This window comes from Carcharodon carcharias, chromosome 13 (genome assembly GCF_017639515.1).
Source record: "Carcharodon carcharias isolate sCarCar2 chromosome 13, sCarCar2.pri, whole genome shotgun sequence".
Classification (NCBI taxonomy): domain Eukaryota; kingdom Metazoa; phylum Chordata; class Chondrichthyes; order Lamniformes; family Lamnidae; genus Carcharodon; species Carcharodon carcharias.
Genome location: NC_054479.1, coordinates 20,490,120 through 20,503,898, shown reverse-complemented (window position 1 = coordinate 20,503,898; position 13,779 = coordinate 20,490,120). Strand labels below are relative to the sequence as shown.

The window sequence follows — 13,779 nt, the reverse complement described above, 5'->3', positions numbered from 1 at the left end:
GTTGTGAAAGGCATTAAATAAATGCAAGTCTTTTTCTTTTAAATTGGGAATATGGAAAATATCAGGTGAAGAGGCTGTTTAGAGGTGTTCTGATTTCCTATCTGGAATCTAGGGTGGAGAACCCACACTCTCCCAAAAAGGCCCATATCACAGGTCAAAAATAATTAAGTTTTTCAATATACTATCTCTAGTTATTTCTAATCATATGGAGTAAATTCTTGAACTTGCTTGTTTCCATCTGCTTGTTTTTAATAGAATACTAAAGTTCGTGCAAACTTTGGGTGTCGTCCTTTTGCTTATGCAGAGGGTCAGGCACACCGGAACGCAGCTGACCTATGCGTTGATCTAGCCGAGGAAATCAGTGCCAACTTTGAGGCTTTGCCATTTGCCATGGCCTCTGACAGCGACAATGATGCAGGTGCTAGTGTGGCATCAGATACTGGATCCCATGGTCCACCCTGTCGAATTGCAGCAACTGCTGCAGCACAACAGCGTAAGTAGCATTTCTCATTTAAAGACATTTGATTGCATCTTGGTGCTATGTTATTCGGTCTTTTCTATCCTCTTTATTTTTTTGGCATCAGTATTTTAGACTATTCACATAGATGAGTGCCATCTCTCTATGACCTAGACACTAGGCAAGCTGCCTAGGTAAGCTTTTGATAATGTACCCAAGTGAACATATAGGAAACCAATTTTCCAAATACTTTAGTTACGAGAATTATTCTGTGCCTCTTCCATCTCTGGAAATATCAGACCTTTTTTTAGGCTTTAGCAATCAAAAGCAGATGGCTTAGCCATTATCACATTGCTGTTTGTGGGACCTTGCTGTGCACAAATTGGCCGCTGCATTTCATACATTACAACAGTGGCAACATTTAAGAAGTACTTCATTGGCTGCAAGGTGCTTTGGAATACCCTTAGCTCATGAAAAATGCTATATGAATGCTATTTCTTCAACAATAGATAAATAAATACAAGTAACAATGCATAGTTACAGTTAAAATAGCTAGTTCCTCAAAAGGAAAAGAATAAAAATATGAGATCACTAAATCACTGTTCTTCAGAATTAACATTTTTATATACACTTTAATTTTATTGGGTGGGCAATACTGCTCTTTCTAAATTCTGAAAATTCCAAAGCAATTGCCTTGATTTGAGCACTGGAAATTGAGCATCCTTAATGATAATTACTGGGAATTCTTAGATTTAAACAACTGACAGCTCAAACTTAAAAAGTAGCTGTCAGCTCTACATGCAACTAAAGCAAACAAACAGTGTTGTATGTGTTTGAATTGTGTGTCTTGATTCCTTTCTCAAGCCTGTAACCTTGGAGATAACAAAATTTGACAAGATCGGAACAAGAGTTCTGATGAAAGGTCACAACTTGAAACGTTAACTCTGCTTTTCTCTCTACAGATACTGCCAAACCTGCTGAGTATTTCCAACATTTTCTATTTTTATTTCAGATTTCCAGCATCTGCAATATTTTGCTTTTGACTATTCATTTAGACTGGATCAAAATTTTTACAAGTTCTTAAAGATGCCACTTGATGGTAGAATGAGCAAGAAACGTGCCTAATGTGGCATCTCTTATTCCCTCACTTACAGAATATGACAGTGACGCCTCTTGCCATTACAAAGTGGAATTGAGCTATGAAAACTTTTTGATATCTGGTCCATGCTGTCATCCATCACCAGTAGCTGATGACGAAAGTGATGATGATGATGATGACGACGTTCCAAGAGTAAGTGATAGGCGACTTCAAGTTAGCGATGAAAATGATCTGTTTGTTTTCTTGTCTTTGTATTGGGAGTATTCAAATGTTTTTTGAGTCAGTTCTGTCCCCTTTTCCAGAATAAGAAACCTGAACATCAATTCAGAGTTTATAAACTATGGGTTCAAAAGCCACTGCAATGGTGATATTATTGACAGATGCCATAAGTTAGACAGTTGTGCTCCCTAATACTCCAGTGGCAGTTGATGCCACAATTTGCTGGGGAACTGAGTAGATTACACTGCTAATAATATTAAATTTGAGGTGTCGTGGCCAATATTTTGATACTGCCACTGAAATGACATATACCAGATGATCAAAGGCCAGATGAGAGATCACCGTAGCTGGTTGTTGTTAAATGAACCAGTAGAATTATAAAAGATGACTAAAATTCTCGTTAAGCTTTCATGTTGGGCTATGGCGATTTTTACTATACTCACCACTTTTTGTTATGTTTTAATAATAGTGGCTGATATTTAAATAGCATCACATCACCTGAGATGGCCATTGTCTTTGAATATGTAGAAGTTGGGGAGATTCTGATTTTCTCAGATGCAAATTGCTGCAGTTTTAAGCAGGCAACTCAGTTTTTACTGTTTTGCTACTATCTAAGTAGAAGCCATCATCCATATATGGTACACCTATTTGCAAAGAAGGCAACTGACATATGGTTAAAGCGAGATTTGTAAACTTCATGTATCACCTTGGAACTCTTACTGGCAAATGGCAGCAGTCTTATCCCATTGGAATTCACTGCCTCAAATGTTAAATTGCATTACGTCTCATTTTTAATTTTGCATTTTTAAAATTAGAGCAATTTTGTAATACATACATCAGTCTGTTTGTGGTTTCTCCTTTTGGTGAAACTCTAAAATATTTCCTCAAATGCAAGTCCACAAGTAATGCAACTGTTAGGTTTCCGATTCCACTATTTTTCAGGCTTAAGATGCAGCTATGTGAAAAATGGCTTAAACGTGGCAAACTTACAATTGCAATTGATTTTTAATGGGGCTGGGGCTATAGTAAATGATCACCTAGTCATTTTTGATGAGGTTAATGGTTGGATAGCACAGAAACCCCCACAAATTATGACACAAGTTGCCATAGCCTTAATTTGTTGGAATTTTTGCACCATGATAATAGCATATGCTATAGTGGCAAGTATTCAAGTTTCGACCCACCATAAACCCAAATCCCATTGGTTAGCATTGGTAATGTAACAATTCATAAATAACCCATGATGCACTTTGAAATGCATCTTTTATTTAATTTATTCCATCTGATCTAACCATGATAGATCATGAAGACCTGTGGCATAGAATTTATATCTTTATGATTCATGAGTTATTCGGTCAGCCCACTCATGGGGTGTATAATTCTGTCCCGTGTATTTCGATATAAGTTATTCTCCTTGTAACGTATTATAACTTGTGTGCTTTCTATATCATGTGACTTGAGAAATGGACACAACTATATTGAATGAAAAGTACTCGAAAAAAAGAGAAAAATTAGCCAGGTTCCTGGTTTAATTCAAAACCGGAGTTAGTGAGGTATTTTTTATTATAGCTTCACTTTTTCCCATTAATTGGAGAATGTTGTTTGGCAAACTAGCAGTGTCTGGTTTCTGTGATTTCTTATGTTGCCCTTCCACAGGAGGATCACTATGCACTTTTAGTCAAAGCCTGGGAAACCAAAGTCTTTCCTACAATTCGCAGACGATTCCGTAATGAAGCAGAAAGAAAGTCTGGATTAGATCAGATAAAGGGTGCACTGCAGCTTGGTAAGTTCCAAGTGATCTAGTGTGATGAATGAATAACCTTAGCAGATTGTTCAAGAGAAAAGTATTCTGTTGAATTGTTACATGCTCCTATTTTGAAGTCACATCTCTGAACACATTGGGTTTCTGAAATGTTCCTTTTGTTTTTTAACTGTTCGCCATTCTTGTTTTCAAATCCCTCTGTGGCCTTGTCTGTAATCTCCTGCAGTCCCACAACCTTCTGAGGTATCCACCATCTTCAAATTCTGACCTCTTGATATTTCCAATTTTCACGCTACCATTGGTGACTGTGCCTTCAGCTTCCTAGGCCCTCAGCTCCCTTAAACCTCTCTGTCTCTCTTTACTCTTTTCAAGCTCTTTGACCAAGCTTTTGGCCATCTATCCCAGTATCTCCTTATGTGACTTGGTGTCACACTTTGCTTTATAATGCTCCTTTGAAGGACCTTGGGACATTTGGTCATGTTAAAAATGCTATATAAATACAAGCTCTTGTCATAAGGAGTCCTAGGTTTAGATATTTTGTGTAAAAGTTGCCTTTTCCGTGACAATCTGGTAGCTCTTCTCCATTGGCAATAATTGACTGTAACAGTTGCAGTTTGTGTTTGTGGGAGTGGTGTACAGGCCCCCGAATGGTACCATCACGGTAGGACAGAATATAAAGGAAGAAATTATGAGTGCTTACCGGATAAGTACAGCGATAATCATGGATTTTAATCTACATATAGACTGGGAAAAATCAGATGGGCAAAGGTAGCCTAGATGAGTTCATAAAATGTTTTTGGGATAGCTTCTTACAATAGCACGTTCTGGAGATAACCAGAGAGCAGGCTATACAAGACCTGGTATTGTGCAATGAGATAGGATTAATTGATGACCTCACAGTGAAGGAAGCCCCTAGGTAGCAGCGATCATAATATGATTGAACTTGACATTCAGTTTGAGGGAGAGAAGAGTGATTCTAAGGCTAGTATTTTAAACTTAAATAGGGGCAATTATGAGTGTAGGAAAGCAAAGCTAGCTAAAGTGAACTGACAAATTAGGTTATGGGATAGTTCAATAGAGATGCAGTGGCAGACATTTAAAGGGATATTTCAGAATGCGCAGAATGGATACATTTCAACAAGAACAAAAAATTCAAAGGGCAGGACCCACCATCCATGGTTAACTAAAAAGTTTAAAGATAGTATCAAAATTAAAGAAAAAGCATATAATTGCGCAAGGATGGGTGGCAGGTCAGAAGGTTGGACAGAATATTTTAAAAATCAAAGAATGACTAAAAAACTAAGGAGGGAAAGATTAGGGTACGAGAGAAAGCTAGCTAGAAATATAAAAACAGACAGGAAGAGTTCTATCGATATTTTAAAAAGAAAGCTAACAAAGTGAGCGTTGGTCCTATAGAAAATGACTCTAGCGAATTAATACTGGAAAATAAGGAGATGGGAGATGAATAGAACAGGTATTTTGCATCCGTCTTCACAATAGAGGATAAAAGAAACATCCCAGAAATAGCTACAAATCATGAAGTGGAAAGGAGGGAGGATCTCAAGAAAATTACAATCGCCAGGGAAGTGGTTTTGGGCAAATTGTTGGAGCTGCAGGCTGACAAATCCCGGGGTCCTTATGGACTTCATCCTAGGGCCTTAAAAGAAGTGGCTAGTAAGATAGTTGATGCGTTGGTTTTAACTTTCCAAAATTCCCTAGATTTGGGGTAAGTTCTATTATGTTAGAAAATAGTGAATGTAACTCCTTTATTCAAAAAGGGAGGGAGACAGAACGCAGAAAACTACAGGCCAGTTAGCTTACCATCTGGAATAGGGAAAATGTTAGAATCTATTGTAGCAGGACACTTCGATAAATTTAACATAATAAGGCAGAGTCAACATGGTTCTGTGAGAGGGAAATCAAGTTTAACCAACTTATTGGAGTTCTTTGAATAAGTAACATGCTATGGATAAAGGAGAACTGGTAGATGTACTGTACTTAGATTTCCAGAAGGTTATTGTGGAAAATAAAAGCTCATGGTGTAGGGGCTGACATATTGGCATGGATAGAAAATTAGCTAGCTAACAAGAAGTGGAGTAGGCATAAATGGGTCATTTTCTGGTTGGGAAGATGTAGTGAGTGGTGTACCACTGGGATCAGTGCTGAGACCTCAATGTTTTGACAAATTATATAAATAACTTGAGTGAAGGGACTGAAGGTATGATTGCTAAATTTGCTGATGACACAAAGATAGTTAGAAAAGTAAACTGAAGATGACTTGAGGCTACAAAGGGTCAAGATAGGTCAGGTGAGTGGGCAAAGATCTGGCAAATGGGTTGTAATGTTGGGAAATTTGTGAAATTGGCCATTTTGACAAGAATTTTAAAAAATCATATTATCCAAATAGTGAGAGATTGCAAAGCTCTGAATTGCAGAGAGATCTGGGTGTCTGAGTGCATGGATTGCAAGAGATAAGTATGCCGATACAGCAAGTAATTAGGAAAGCTAATAGAATATTATCGTTGATTGCAAGGGGAATTGAATAGAGAAGTAGGGAGGCTATGCTTCTGTTGTACAGGTCATTGGCGAGACCACATCTGGAGTACTGTGTACAGTATTGGTCTCCTTATTTAAGGAAGGATGTAAATGTGTTCAGAGAAGACTTAAGAGATGAATACCTGGAATGGGAGGATTGTCTTATGAGGAAAGATTGGGTTAGTTTCGAAGAGTAAGAGACGACTTGATTGAAACATGCAAGATCTTGCGGGATCTTGACAATGTGGAGAGGATATTTCCTCTTGTGGGAGAATCTAGAACTAGGGGTCACTGTTTAAAAATAAGAGGTCATCATTTAAGACAGCTAAGGAAAGTTTTTCTCAGAGGGTCATGAGTCTTTGGAACTCTCTTCCTCAAAGACCAATGGAAGCAGAGTCTTTGAACGTTTTTAAGGCAGAGCTAGATATATTCTTGATAAGCAAGGGGGTGAAAGGTTATCAGGGTAGGTGGAAATGTGAAATTGATGCTATAATGAGATCAGCCATGACTTTGGCAGAGCAGGCTCGAGGGGCCGAGTGTTCTACTCCTAATTTGTATGTTCATGTTGCTGAGCAACTGATTGCATGCACATCACCTACTCTCAGCTGCTTGTGATCAGTAGGTTTAAAAATGCAAAATGTGCGAACAAGGAGCAATTGAGTATCGCCATCAAATGTATAGATCTATTAAAGAAAATATTAAATCTTATAACCCTGTATTACACAACTCAGAAGTGCCTTAAATTAATTACTTTGGAGTGCAGTGCCTGTTTTTCACTCAGGGACCCACAAACAGTGGTATAATAAATACCCTAGTAATCTATTGTTGGTAGTATAGGTAGAGGTAGCAACATTGATCAGGGCAACAGTTTGCAGTTCTAGTTGTTTAAGAGACCTCTCATTACCGCTAAAGGGTGCTAAGACAAAAATGAAACCATTTTATCTATACTGTGTTATTTACCTTTGTCAAACCTTGAATGAACTTTGTCCAAGTTTATTCGTGGAAATAGCTCAACTTACGTGCAATCATTCTAGGACAAATGTAATGCCCATGGTAGGTATCTGAGGGAAAGACCAAGGTATTAATTTGGAGCCCAAGTTTCCTGTTGATTTTGTTTGAATATATATTTGATTATTAGCTCAATTTGAGTTTGAGATGCATACTTTATTTAAGTTCTGTCTTGGCCAGAATGCTGAGAGTATATCATTTTGTTTAAGTAGTCTGCCTGAAACCAGCAGTGAGAAATTAGCTAGAGAAACTTTGTCAGCAGCAAGCTGCCACAAAAGATTAAGTCAGGATAAGTTTCTTTCTTCCAAGAGGGAATAGTTAAGCTTGTAATTATAGTAAAGCTACAATGTGTTACTGAAACTGTTCATTTAACTGTTTACAGTTTAACCCATTGGCCATTTTATAGCATAAGCAATGATCCATTTTATTCTGCTACCTTTGATAGTTAGAAAGGATCATTTGATATAATCATTAAGTTGCAGTAAGGGTTTTTTGTTTGACCCTTAGGCTCGCTTCAAATTATCTAGGAACTAATTGGGTAAAAACTTCATCCAGTTTATAGGGTGCCAGGGATTTGCCTACAGTAGTTGTCTGTGATGCCAAACCCAAAGAAAATATATCTGATGTGAGAATAAAGAGGTTTTAATAATACCAACACAAGGTATTCAACTTATTAAATTTTATGGCAAGAAGGGCAGTAGCAAACAGCGGAGGACTTAAAAACACAGTTAGAAAGAGCTTATCTAGCTGCAGAGGGAAAAACAAAAATCTGCATCAACCAGAAGTGCTAAAGTCCAAAGAAGGGAAGAAACATGACAAATTCAAGACTGGTGAGAAGGAATGACAAGTATAATTTCATACTTGCAAACATAGGAAAAAGCAAAATGAGATGACAAAGTACGTGCATTTAGAAACTCCAATATCATTAATTTTCATGGCACTTTTTAAATAGCCATATCCTGTTTCCTGGGAAGCAGGGGGAACAGTGGGGAGATGAAAATTGTGCTACAGAGATTACCTTATCACTGAATCAGTGGATCAGTTTATCCTAAACAGCAATAGCTGCCAAAAGTCTTAAGTAAACCCAGCAATCTTTGGCCTCTGCCACGTGGTTGAATTGGTCCCTCTTGATAAATGGGTTTCAATGCTTGAAATTATCTTCAGTAAAAACCCTTTAAATATTTTCTTCAGCAAAAGCATGGAGTTGTGTGACTGCACTATGAAGGGACAGTTTATCAGATGTCCATTTAATCTAATTGCCAGAGGATTACACATACTAATTTTTTTCATTGTACTCACTTTGCAGAAATGCATTTCTGATATTGTTTCAGACTTGTTGCCAATTGTGATGACACAAATTCCATGATTACAATGCTAGACAGCATTGAATCTTGAAGTGTTTCACTTAGCATTTACAAAACATGTTTTTAATACCTGAATGACTCTGACCAATCTTAGTTTGGGAACGGTAAGCATGCACAGTGAAAACTAAAGCTAAGATTTTTCCTCCCAGCAAAGATTTTTTTAAATCCCTCCAACTATAATGAAGACATACAGACACTAATGTTATCCCTGCATTTGTAATTTTATGGTAGCATTTGTGATTTTAACGGTATACAATTGTTCATGTACATCGGTTAAGTTACATTATAATTTTCAAATGAGTATTGTTGAAAAAAAGATATTTTGTCGAAGCTTTTCATCTTTCAGGACATTTCGCAAGAAATGCAAGGAAATCAAATTTATACAGTATGAGAAGAGAGTGCTGATTGGTTCACAAGTGGTCTCCGGTAGAGGCGTTGCATCAACTGGTGCATTATCCATGGCAACGCCTCTGCCAATCAGAGTACATTTGCAAACCAATCAGCACTCTCTTCTTACACAGTATAAATTTCTTGTTTTCCCTTCCGTTGTATTTTTGCGAATTGACCTGATCAGTGCAAGATGAAAAATTTTGACAAAATGTCTCTCTCTTTTTTCCAGCAATGCTCAAGTTCTGTACTATCAAAACAACAATCTTCAAATGGATAATTGATTTTCAACAGGTATGGTGGATATTGCTCGTCAGACTGTCGAGTTCCTATATGAAGAGAACGGTGGCATACCTAGAGATCTCTACCTCCCAACCATTGAGGACATTAAAGATGAAGCCAATAAATTCACAACAGATAAAGTTCGCAAAGGTAATTATTTTTCCTTTAGCACTAAGTTTGATGGATTTATCATGTAGTTTCTAGCTCTGCATTTCTCCTGATCGCTTTGATGTAGATGATTTGCTTTTGGAGTTAAGTTCTGTGCCCATTGCAGTCTGCTCATTTTACCTGCTACAATGTTGCTTCCGTGAAGCACTTTTACAAAACAGAATTGCTTTCAAATAGCAAATACCCTTAGAGAAAATCTTGCAGCAATGCAATCAGAGCCATCAAAGTGCTTCTCAATATATTTAAACGTAGCGTGCATTAGGGGTTAAGGTAAATGGCTTCCAACAGCAGTTGTTCGGCCCATACAGAAACGTTGAGCATCTAGACCAACTGTGCTTTTTTTCGTTGTTGGCCTATACAACAGAATTGAGCTGACATTGATTAACTTTGTTTAGAGGAGACCTCTGGGGTCCAGAGAATATTGCATTTAATGTGAACCTGACCTCTTTTTGGTGGGTGAGGGCATTTGTTCTAGTACCAGTGTTAAAAAATGATTTGTTTTGTCTGACTACAGGCCTAACTGTGGTGATCCGGTATCCAGATAGTAATAATCTCAACAGCAGCACTGGTGGCACTGCTTTACCGAAGTTTGCCATCCGAGGAATGATGAAAACATTTGGCTTGAATGGAGTTGTTCTTGATGTTGATACGGTAGGCTAAAAAACTTTTCAGCTGAGAGCCTCAATCAATTGAATTTATTGTCCCTAAATGTATAAGGTTTTCTAGGTTCTTAAATGGCGTGGCATGCTGAAACAGGGTGTTGCATCTTTGGGGCACAACAGAAACAGACGAAATTCTAACTGGGGTGCTCTGTCCAGAAACTGACATTATTGCCACTGACTTGACAGAAGGCATGGTTAGGCTCAGTGCCTTCCTAGGTGAAAATTATGTGATGCTGAAGAAAAGCTGAAAGTGAGAGTACAGGAGGCCTTGTTCCACAGAAGGTCAGAAAATGCAGCATGTCTGCAATCATTCGTTTCATCTTTGATATCCCAAATAATGTCAATCTTCAGTGCCTAAAAGAAATGAAATGCTTTAGAAAGCATTGTTTTAGTTGTGAATCAAAAGGCATGTTTAAAGTGAAGCTCAACAGAAGAATGCAAAAAATGGCTATGAGTTGTTGTAATTAGCCATTACTTCCACTGGCATATTTAAGAACTGGACCAGTAATATCTAGTGATAGGAATTGAGCATGTCAAACAATTCTTCACAACAGAATTTGGAGTCATCGTTCCCATTTTAGAAAATGGTTAATGGTTTTATGCAACTCCAATGTGGAACAGGAGAAAAGAACCCAACTATGTTTGGCTGTTTCTGTGTACCAAATGAATGTCAAACCTTTCCTTTGGAGTAGTGATGGGCTACTTTTGTACTACTGTCTAGACCAGCTTATCAATTGCTTCGGATCCTCAAAATGGCCAGCTTATGGCACTGAAGAGAACAGGGAACCAAATCACATCCACTGACCAATGTCTCTTGCCTTTTTTTCATGCAATTATAAGCATGACAAATATCCTGGATTCTGGTTGTTTAATGTTCACCCCTTTTCCTGTTTGCACTCTTGTTGCTATTTAATAAGGCATTACCACTACCTTTACGTAAAACACATTGCCCACTCATTTTGCCCCAATTTAGGCAAATGAATTGGTTCAGGTGGAGACGTACTTGCGAAGTGAAGGTGTGCTAGTTCGCTATTGGTACCCAATTGACATGCTGGAGCGCCCTCCCACAGGATACAGACGCACAGCAGCTTATGGGCTAGTCACCCTGGACAATACAAACATCCAGATTCACAGGCAAGTTATTTCAGAGTTAAGGGTCAATGTCTGAAACTAATTTGGAGTTTGAATAACTGAAACCAGTGTCATACTGTCCAAGATCAGAAGTTATTCCATACAATCAGGACCTGTAACCCATTGAAAACCCCTTGAAACTCCAGTTAAGATGAGTTAGTGGTTTCATTAAAGAGGAAATTGCTTAGGTTAAATTCAAGGAATGCTATGTATTTACCCAACATAAATTTAGTTTTTTGTACTTGTTTGGTTCCACCATGAATGCCAATCAATCTTAAAACATATCAAATAGGAGAAAGTTTATAGTTGCCCATAAACAGACAATAAAGCCTTTCTCCTATTGCTATCATTAATATTGGCTTCAGTTTCATATGTAGTTCTTTTTTAGCACACCATTTTAGGGTGACATTTTATCCAGTTTTTCAGTGGTCAGTTCAGTATTTTTAAATATAAAGTTGATAGTAAAAGTCTGTTTTTCAGTTACTGTATTAAGCACATAGTGAGCTATTTCCCCATGCAGACATTTCTTTTAAATGCCCTGCACCTGTTCTGTTTTGGACTAGGAAAAGAGCCTGTTATTACCTCTCTGTCTCCCTTTCTCCTACAGTCAACAGGCTTTTAAAACTGAAACTTTCTACACATTTTTTAACCCGTGACTTTGGTACTTCACCTTAGTTGGCAATTTAAAAATACAAGCTGTGTTGCAAATGAATCAGTCTAGATGTTTCTTCCTTTAAAGTGGAGGAAGTCAGTGGTGATGTTGGTAACACATGCTTTTTGTGTTTTAGCCAATTTTTACTCTTTCCCTCTGTTTCTGAATTTGTTGCAAGAGCACTTTCTAGGTCCTTCCACAAGTGTCCATTATGCATGTTCCTTGGCTTGGTCTGTTAGACTTTTTCATCACAACTTTCCATGGCCTAGTTTGATTCTGTCTTTTCTCACTGTTAACACACACATCTTCCAGGGGGGCACCAACTGTGTATCTTATTTTTATTTCCCCTTCTCTAATTTTTGGCTTCTGAAGTCAATTGATGTCCTAACTATTCAGCCAACAGAAAACATTGAAAGTTGAACCTGGCACCTTTCTGGTCCGTATGGATCAATTTGCTCACTGCCAAAACTACTGAACATTGGGTCAAGTGAGCTTTAATACAAATAAGATCCATGGGAAAAAAATATTCACAGGTAGATCGTCAGAGTAAGTGCACTACATTCCTTGCCCTTGACCCCATTGAGGAGCTCAGCGTTGGTAGCAAAATGACCATTACCTGAAGTAGTGCTCAAAGCCTGATTGCTTTCAGTGTCAAAAGTAGAGTAACTCTTCCTTGTTTCCCTTACTGATGTTATTGGTCTTCACTGTCCAACACTTTTAAAAAAAAAAAATTGTATGAGAACAAAAACCAAGTGCTAGGTTGAAAACTTTAGAAGTGCTCTTAGTAATAACCAGAGTCTTGTGTACATTCTGACACTTGAAATATGAACATTATAAACTGCACTGCCAAAGATAAATAGAATATTCAGGTTTTTCATGTGCTGTTTAAATGATTTTTTAGAGAGCAGTTGCTTCTAAAATGGCTCCATGTATACTTTTCATTGCCCTTACACTCAAATGATCGTCCAAAATAAACTAATTTTTTTTACCAAGCTTTCTGTTGATGAAAATTGCATCTTCAACATTTAAAGTATGAGCTTGAGACTGTTTTTGACTTTCTGCCTTATTTGTCTCTCTCTGCCTTGCCCACCACTTCCGCACACCCTGAAAAACAAATATAGACACACATTCTTGTTGGTTCACTGAATACAGTGAGCAAAATGAGAGATGAGATGAAAAATGCTGAGGCCATGTGCCCAAATATAACATTTCCATTCTTTGGTCTGGTGTGAGTGTGATTTAAATTGGAAGGACAACACAGTGACCATAGAAAACATTTCTCCCTAATCTCCAAACCACTCTCCCAACACCCCACCAAATTATGTAGTTGATAATTGTAGGGAAGGGGGTACAATTTGTGCAATAATTAATTAGACTTAAGGCCTTAATTTCAATTGTTCTTTTTTTTTCCAATTTTCTTTGGTTATTTTCATCTTTTTGCTACTGATTACAGAGAGTTACTGCGTTGTGAGGCTTCTTTGGCCAGACTGTATTGCCGTATGGCATTGCTCAACATCTTCGCTCCCAAATCACCACACACTTTCACCCGGCTGTTCCATATCCCGGCTGTACGTGACATCACGTTGGAGCACCTGCAATTATTGTCCAATCAGCTGCTGGCCCCACCACTATCAGGTTGGTAATAACAAACTGATGTGAAGCTGAAAAATAAACTGCTTGCATATTTTCAAGCAATCTTGATCAACACAAACTCTTACAGGCAAGGGAGGAACATGAATTGGGGTTTCAATTAGTCATGGTTCCCAACTTTGTTGATGCAAATGTTATTTCAGTGGGCTAAAGAGGCTTTACCAGTCAGAGAAACTCATTCCCATGCAATGTGCCACCTAACAGATATCTCCCTTGCTATCCCAAGTATGAGACTAGAAGTCTGAAAAGTTGAAATCCATTACCAGGCCAGTGCATGTGCTTCTAGTGACTGCCTTACCAAGCAATCAACCTCAGGCCACGAGCAGATTGCATGAGCTACTGGTGCCTGGTGTTGCGGCAAAAATAGACACAAAATAATATGGTTGTCTCATTAACTGAAGTC

General features: G+C 38.0%; 1 protein-coding gene across 3 annotated transcripts in view; it reads left to right on the top strand.

The window, feature by feature from the left end:
- LOC121285485 (probable E3 ubiquitin-protein ligase HECTD4) overlaps window positions 1-13,779 on the top strand; it is a 301,376-nt gene that overhangs the window by 220,251 nt on the left and 67,346 nt on the right. For all 3 annotated transcript variants that reach the window (XM_041201967.1, XM_041201965.1, XM_041201968.1), the window contains exons 50-56: window positions 256-493; window positions 1,612-1,748; window positions 3,432-3,558; window positions 9,126-9,263; window positions 9,796-9,932; window positions 10,917-11,077; window positions 13,180-13,361. In XM_041201967.1, coding sequence (XP_041057901.1) covers window positions 256-493; window positions 1,612-1,748; window positions 3,432-3,558; window positions 9,126-9,263; window positions 9,796-9,932; window positions 10,917-11,077; window positions 13,180-13,361 — 1,120 coding nt within the window. The remainder of the gene's footprint in view (window positions 1-255; window positions 494-1,611; window positions 1,749-3,431; window positions 3,559-9,125; window positions 9,264-9,795; window positions 9,933-10,916; window positions 11,078-13,179; window positions 13,362-13,779) is intronic.